General features: G+C 52.5%; 1 protein-coding gene across 8 annotated transcripts in view; it reads left to right on the top strand.

Annotated features, from left to right (window-relative positions):
- Nucleotides 1–1461: 1461 nt before the first annotated feature.
- GNMT (glycine N-methyltransferase) overlaps nucleotides 1462–9642 on the top strand; it is a 28139-nt gene continuing 19958 nt past the window's right edge. For all 8 annotated transcript variants that reach the window (XR_012801249.1, XR_012801255.1, XR_012801254.1 and 5 more), the window contains exon 1: nucleotides 1462–1803. Coding sequence is in view for 1 of the 8 variants with exons in the window: in XM_075598840.1 (XP_075454955.1) it covers nucleotides 1598–1803 (206 nt within the window). In the remaining 7 variants the exon portion in view is untranslated. The remainder of the gene's footprint in view (nucleotides 1804–9642) is intronic.

The following is a 9642-nucleotide window of genomic DNA, read 5'->3' as shown; positions in this document are numbered from 1 at the left end:
GCGGTACCGGTATACTTGTTGCTGTGCGGTACCGGTATACTTGTTGCTGTGCGGTACCGGTATACTTGTTGCTGTGCGGTACCGGTATACTTGTAGCTGTGCGGTACCGGTATACTTGTAGCTGTGCGGTACCGGTATACTTGTAGCTGTGCGGTACCGGTATACTTGTAGCTGTGCGGTACCGGTATACTTGTTGCTGTGCGGTACCAGTATACTTGTAGCTGTACGGTACCTGTATACTTGTAGCTGTGCGGTACCTGTATACTTGTAGCTGTGCGGTACCGGTATACTTGTTGCTGTGCGGTACCGGTATACTTGTAGCTGTGCGGTACCGGTATACTTGTTGCTGTGCGGTACCGGTATACTTGTTGCTGTGCGGTACCTGTATACTTGTTGCTGTGCGGTACCGGTATACTTGTTGCTGTGCGGTACCGGTATACTTGTTGCTGTGCGGTACCGGTATACTTGTAGCTGTGCGGTACCGGTATACTTGTTGCTGTGCGGTACCGGTATACTTGTTGCTGTGCGGTACCGGTATACTTGTTGCTGTGCGGTACCGGTATACTTGTTGCTGTGCGGTACCGGTATACTTGTAGCTGTGCGGTACCTGTATACTTGTAGCTGTGCGGTACCTGTATACTTGTAGCTGTGCGGTACCGGTATACTTGTTGCTGTGCGGTACCGGTATACTTGTTGCTGTGCGGTACCGGTATACTTGTTGCTGTGCGGTACCGGTATACTTGTTGCTGTGCGGTACCGGTATACTTGTTGCTGTGCGGTACCGGTATACTTGTAGCTGTGCGGTACCTGTATACTTGTAGCTGTGCGGTACCTGTATACTTGTAGCTGTGCGGTACCGGTATACTTGTTGCTGTGCGGTACCGGTATACTTGTTGCTGTGCGGTACCGGTATACTTGTTGCTGTGCGGTACCGGTATACTTGTTGCTGTGCGGTACCGGTATACTTGTAGCTGTGCGGTACCGGTATACTTGTAGCTGTGCGGTACCGGTATACTTGTTGCTGTGCGGTACCGGTATACTTGTTGCTGTGCGGTACCGGTATACTTGTAGCTGTGCGGTACCGGTATACTTGTAGCTGTGCGGTACCGGTATACTTGTAGCTGTGCGGTACCGGTATACTTGTAGCTGTGCGGTACCGGTATACTTGTAGCTGTGCGGTACCGGTATACTTGTTGCTGTGCGGTACCGGTATACTTGTTGCTGTGCGGTACCGGTATACTTGTAGCTGTGCGGTACCGGTATACTTGTAGCTGTGCGGTACCGGTATACTTGTAGCTGTACGGTACCGGTATACTTGTAGCTGTGCGGTACCGGTATACTTGTTGCTGTGCGGTACCAGTATACTTGTAGCTGTACGGTACCTGTATACTTGTAGCTGTGCGGTACCGGTATACTTGTTGCTGTGCGGTACCGGTATACTTGTTGCTGTGCGGTACCGGTATACTTGTTGCTGTGCGGTACCGGTATACTTGTTGCTGTGCGGTACCGGTATACTTGTTGCTGTGCGATACCGGTATACTTGTAGCTGTGCGGTACCGGTATACTTGTTGCTGTGCGGTACCGGTATACTTGTAGGATGGTGGACAGTGTGTACCGCACACGCTCCCTGGGAGTGGCAGCTGAGGGCCTCCCGGATCAGTACGCTGACGGCCACGCCGCCCGTGTCTGGCATTATTATATTGGGGACAAGAGGAGTCGAACGGACGAGTATCGCAGCTGGATCCTGTCACTGCTGCAGCGACACAACTGTCACTCTGTGCTAGACGTGGCCTGCGGGACGGGGTGAGAGAAGAGAAAACCCGCAACGCTGCGCCGGCCGTCACCCGCAACGCTGCGCCGGCCGTCACCCGCAACGCTGCGCCGGCCGTCACCGCAACGCTGCGCCGGCTAACACACAACCCTACACGGCGTATCGCTAAAAGACTGCACCAACGGTCATCACAACACTGAACTGATTGCTACTCACACTGCTCTGTCACCCACACTATTCCTGTTGCTACTCACACTGCTCTGTCACCCACACTATTCCTGTTGTTACTCACACTGCTCTGTCACCCACACTATTCCTGTTGTTACTCACACTGCTCTGTCACCCACACTATTCCTGTTGTTACTCACACTGCTCTGTCACCCACACTATTCCTGTTGTTACTCACACTACTCTGTCACCCACACTATTCCTGTTGTTACTCACACTACTCTGTCACCCACACTATTCCTGTTGTTACTCACACTACTCTGTCACCCACACTATTCCTGTTGTTACTCACACTACTCTGTCACCCACACTATTCCTGTTGTTACTCACACTACTCTGTCACCCACACTATTCCTGTTGTTACTCACACTACTCTGTCACCCACACTATTCCTGTTGTTACTCACACTACTCTGTCACCCACACTATTCCTGTTGTTACTCACACTGCTCTGTCACCCACACTATTCCTGTTGCTACTCACACTGCTCTGTCACCCACACTATTCCTGTTGTTACTCACACTGCTCTGTCACCCACACTATTCCTGTTGTTACTCACACTGCTCTGTCACCCACACTATTCCTGTTGTTACTCACACTGCTCTGTCACCCACACTATTCCTGTTGTTACTCACACTGCTCTGTCACCCACACTATTCCTGTTGTTACTCACACTGCTCTGTCACCCACACTATTCCTGTTGTTACTCACACTGCTCTGTCACCCACACTATTCCTGTTGTTACTCACACTGCTCTGTCACCCACACTATTCCTGTTGCTACTCACACTGCTCTGTCACCCACACTATTCCTGTTGTTACTCACACTGCTCTGTCACCCACACTATTCCTGTTGTTACTCACACTGCTCTGTCACCCACACTATTCCTGTTGTTACTCACACTGCTCTGTCACCCACACTATTCCTGTTGTTACTCACACTGCTCTGTCACCCACACTATTCCTGTTGTTACTCACACTGCTCTGTCACCCACACTATTCCTGTTGTTACTCACACTGCTCTGTCACCCACACTATTCCTGTTGTTACTCACACTGCTCTGTCACCCACACTATTCCTGTTGTTACTCACACTACTCTGTCACCCACACTATTCCTGTTGTTACTCACACTACTCTGTCACCCACACTATTCCTGTTGTTACTCACACTACTCTGTCACCCACACTATTCCTGTTGTTACTCACACTACTCTGTCACCCACACTATTCCTGTTGTTACTCACACTACTCTGTCACCCACACTATTCCCGTTGCTACTCACACTGCTCTGTCACCCACACTATTCCCGTTGCTACTCACACTGCTCTGTCACCCACACTATTCCCGTTGCTACTCACACTGCTCTGTCACCCACACTATTCCCGTTGCTACTCACACTGCTCTGTCACCCACACTATTCCCGTTGCTACTCACACTGCTCTGTCACCCACACTATTCCCGTTGCTACTCACACTGCTCTGTCACCCACACTATTCCCGTTGCTACTCACACTGCTCTGTCACCCACACTATTCCCGTTGCTACTCACACTGCTCTGTCACCCACACTATTCCCGTTGCTACTCACACTGCTCTGTCACCCACACTATTCCCGTTGCTACTCACACTGCTCTGTCACCCACACTATTCCCGTTGCTACTCACACTGCTCTGTCACCCACACTATTCCCGTTGCTACTCACACTGCTCTGTCACCCACACTATTCCCGTTGCTACTCACACTGCTCTGTCACCCACACTATTCCCGTTGCTACTCACACTGCTCTGTCACCCACACTATTCCCGTTGCTACTCACACTGCTCTGTCACCCACACTATTCCCGTTGTTACTCACACTGCTCTGTCACCCACACTATTCCCGTTGTTACTCACACTGCTCTGTCACCCACACTATTCCCGTTGTTACTCACACTGCTCTGTCACCCACACTATTCCCGTTGTTACTCACACTGCTCTGTCACCCACACTATTCCTGTTGTTACTCACACTGCTCTGTCACCCACACTATTCCTGTTGTTACTCACACTGCTCTGTCACCCACACTATTCCTGTTGTTACTCACACTGCTCTGTCACCCACACTATTCCTGTTGTTACTCACACTGCTCTGTCACCCACACTATTCCTGTTGTTATTCATACAGCTACAGTTTTAGATTAAAGCACAAATGAACTGTGCCTATACCCACTTCCACACTGACCATACCCACTTCCACACTGACCATACCCACTTCCACACTGACCATACCCACACTGACCATACCCACACTGACCATACCCACACTGACCATACCCACTTCCACACTGACCATACCCACTTCCACACTGACCATACCTACACTGACCATACCCACACTGACCATACCCACACTGACCATACCCACTTCCACACTGACCATACCCACTTCCACACTGACCATACCCACTTCCACACTGACCATACCCACTTCCACACTGACCATACCCACACTGACCATACCCACACTGACCATACCCACACTGACCATACCCACTTCCACACTGACCATACCCACTTCCACACTGACCATACCCACTTCCACACTGACCATACCCACTTCCACACTGACCATACCCACTTCCACACTGACCATACCCACTTCCACACTGACCATACCCACACTGACCATACCCACTTCCACACTGACCATACCCACACTGACCATACCCACTTCCACACTGACCATACCCACACTGACCATACCCACTTCCACACTGACCATACCCACACTGACCATACCCACTTCCACACTGACCATACCCACTTCCACACTGACCATACCCACTTCCACACTGACCATACCCACTTCCACACTGACCATACCCACTTCCACACTGACCATACCCACTTCCACACTGACCATACCCACACTGACCATACCCACTTCCACACTGACCATACCCACTTCCACACTGACCATACCCACACTGACCATACCCACTTCCACAGTGACCATACCCACTTCCACACTGACCATACCCACTTCCACACTGACCATACCCACTTCCACACTGACCATACCCACTTCAACACTGACCATACCCACACTGACCATACCCACTTCCACACTGACCATACCCACTTCCACACTGACCATACCCACTTCCACACTGACCATACCCACACTGACCATACCCACACTGACCATACCCACACTGACCATACCCACTTCCACACTGACCATACCCACTTCCACACTGACCATACCCACTTCCACACTGACCATACCCACTTCCACACTGACCATACCCACTTCCACACTGACCATACCCACACTGACCATACCCACTTCCACACTGACCATACCCACACTGACCATACCCACTTCCACACTGACCATACCCACTTCCACACTGACCATACCCACTTCCACACTGACCATACCCACCTCCACACTGACCATACCCACTTCCACACTGACCATACCCACACTGACCATACCCACTTCCACTCTGACCACACCCACTTCCACTCTGACCACACCCACTTCCACTCTGACCACACCCACTTCCACTCTGACCATACCCACTTCCACACTGACCATACCCACTTCCACTCTGACCATACCCACACTGACCATACCCACTTCCACTCTGACCATACCCACACTGACCATACCCACTTCCACTCTGACCATACCCACTTCCACTCTGACCACACCCACTTCCACTCTGATCATACCCACTTCCACACTGACCATACCCACACTGACCATACCCACTTCCACACTGACCATACCCACACTGACCATACCCACTTCCACACTGACCATACCCACTTCCACACTGACCATACCCACTTCCACACTGACCATACCCACCTCCACTCTGACCATACCCACCTCCACACTGACCATACCCACTTCCACACTGACCATACCCACTTCCACACTGACCATACCCACTTCCACACTGACCATACCCACTTCCACACTGACCATACCCACTTCCACACTGACCATACCCACTTCCACACTGACCATACCCACACTGACCATACCCACTTCCACACTGACCATACCCACTTCCACACTGACCATACCCACTTCCACACTGACCATACCCACTTCCACACTGACCATACCCACCTCCACACTGACCATACCCACTTCCACACTGACCATACCCACACTGACCATACCCACTTCCACACTGACCACACCCACTTCCACTCTGACCACACCCACTTCCACTCTGACCATACCCACTTCCACACTGACCATACCCACTTCCACTCTGACCATACCCACACTGACCATACCCACTTCCACTCTGACCATACCCACACTGACCATACCCACTTCCACTCTGACCACACCCACTTCCACTCTGACCACACCCACTTCCACTCTGACCATACCCACTTCCACACTGACCATACCCACACTGACCATACCCACTTCCACACTGACCATACCCACACTGACCATACCCACTTCCACACTGACCATACCCACTTCCACACTGACCATACCCACACTGACCATACCCACTTCCACACTGACCATACCCACTTCCACACTGACCATACCCACTTCCACACTGACCATACCCACTTCCACACTGACCATACCCACTTCCACACTGACCATACCCACTTCCACACTGACCATACCCACTTCCACACTGACCATACCCACACTGACCATACCCACTTCCACACTGACCATACCCACTTCCACACTGACCATACCCACTTCCACACTGACCATACCCACTTCCACACTGACCATACCCACTTCCACACTGACCATACCCACTTCCACACTGACCATACCCACACTGACCATACCCACTTCCACACTGACCATACCCACTTCCACACTGACCATACCCACTTCCACACTGACCATACCCACCTCCACACTGACCATACCCACTTCCACACTGACCATACCCACACTGACCATACCCACTTCCACACTGACCACACCCACTTCCACTCTGACCACACCCACTTCCACTCGGACCATACCCACACTGACCATACCCACTTCCACTCTGACCATACCCACACTGACCATACCCACTTCCACTCTGACCATACCCACTTCCACTCTGACCACACCCACTTCCACTCTGACCATACCCACTTCCACACTGACCATACCCACACTGACCATACCCACTTCCACACTGACCATACCCACACTGACCATACCCACTTCCACACTGACCATACCCACTTCCACACTGACCATACCCACCTCCACTCTGACCATACCCACCTCCACACTGACCATACCCACTTCCACACTGACCATACCCACTTCCACACTGACCATACCCACTTCCACACTGACCATACCCACACTGACCATACCCACTTCCACACTGACCATACCCACTTCCACACTGACCATACCCACTTCCACACTGACCATACCCACCTCCACACTGACCATACCCACTTCCACACTGACCATACCCACACTGACCACACCCACTTCCACACTGACCACACCCACTTCCACTCTGACCACACCCACTTCCACTCTGACCACACCCACTTCCACTCTGACCATACCCACTTCCACTCTGACCATACCCACTTCCACTCTGACCATACCCACTTCCACACTGACCATACCCACTTCCACTCTGACCATACCCACACTGACCATACCCACTTCCACTCTGACCATACCCACACTGACCATACCCACTTCCACTCTGACCATACCCACACTGACCATACCCACTTCCACTCTGACCATACCCACTTCCACTCTGACCACACCCACTTCCACTCTGACCACACCCACTTCCACTCTGACCATACCCACTTCCACACTGACCATACCCACACTGACCATACCCACTTCCACACTGACCATACCCACTTCCACACTGACCATACCCACTTCCACACTGACCATACCCACCTCCACTCTGACCATACCCACCTCCACACTGACCATACCCACTTCCACACTGACCATACCCACACTGACCATACCCACTTCCACACTGACCATACCCACTTCCACTCTGACCATACCCACTTCCACTCTGACCATACCCACTTCCACACTGACCATACCCACTTCCACTGTGCCTATACCCACTTCCACACTGACCATACCCACTTCCACTCTGACGATACCCACACTGACCATACCCACTTCCACACTGACCATACCCACTTCCACTCTGACCATACCCACACTGACCATACCCACCTCCACACTGACCACACCCACCTCCACTCTGACCACACCCACTTCCACACTGACCATACCCACTTCCACACTGACCATACCCACTTCCACTCTGACCATACCCACACTGACCATACCCACTTCCACTCTGACCATACCCACTTCCACTCTGACCACACCCACTTCCACTCTGACCACACCCACTTCCACACTGACTACACCCACTTCCACACTGACTACACCCACTTCCACACTGACCACACCCACTTCCACACTGACCACACCCACTTCCACACTGACCACACCCACTTCCACACTGACCATACCCACTTCCACTCTGACCACACCCACTTCCACACTGACCATACCCACTTCCACTCTGACCATACCCACTTCCACTCTGACCACACCCACTTCCACTCTGACCACACCCACTTCCACTCTGACCACACCCACTTCCACTCTGACCACACCCACTTCCACTCTGACCACACCCACTTCCACTCTGACCACACCCACTTCCACTTTGACCACACCCACTTCCACTCTGACCACACCCACTTCCACTCTGACCACACCCACACTGACCATACCCACTTCCACTCTGACCATACCCACTTTCCACTCTGACCATACCCACCTCCACTCTGACCATACCCACCTCCACTCTGACCACACCCACTTCCACACTGACCATACCCACTTCCACACTGACCATACCCACTTCCACACTGACCATACCCACTTCCACACTGACCATACCCACTTCCACACCCACTTCCACTCTGACCACACCCACACTGACCATACCCACCTCCACACTGACCACACCAACCTCCACTCTGACCACACCCACTTCCACACTGACTATACCCACTTCCACTCTGACCATACCCACTTCCACTCTGACCATACCCACACTGACCATACCCACTTCCACTCTGACCATACCCACTTCCACTCTGACCACACCCACTTCCACTCTGACCACACCCACTTCCACTCTGACCACACCCACTTCCACTCTGACCACACCCACTTCCACACTGACCACACCCACTTCCACACTGACCATACCCACTTCCACTCTGACCATACCCACTTCCACTCTGACCATACCCACTTCCACTCTGACCACACCCACTTCCACTCTGACCACACCCACTTCCACTCTGACCACACCCACTTCCACTCTGACCACACCCACTTCCACTCTGACCACACCCACTTCCACTCTGACCACACCCACTTCCACTCTGACCACACCCACTTCCACTCTGACCACACCCACTTCCACTCTGACCACACCCACCTCCACTCTGACCACACCCACCTCCACTCTGACCACACCCACCTCCACTCTGACCACACCCACCTCCACTCTGACCACACCCACCTCCACTCTGACCACACCCACCTCCACTCTGACCACACCCACCTCCACTCTGAC

Source organism: Ascaphus truei, chromosome 4 (genome assembly GCF_040206685.1).
Source record: "Ascaphus truei isolate aAscTru1 chromosome 4, aAscTru1.hap1, whole genome shotgun sequence".
NCBI lineage: Eukaryota > Metazoa > Chordata > Amphibia > Anura > Ascaphidae > Ascaphus > Ascaphus truei.
The sequence above is the reverse complement of the archived record's forward strand: the minus strand, read 5'-3'. Positions and strand labels throughout refer to the sequence as shown.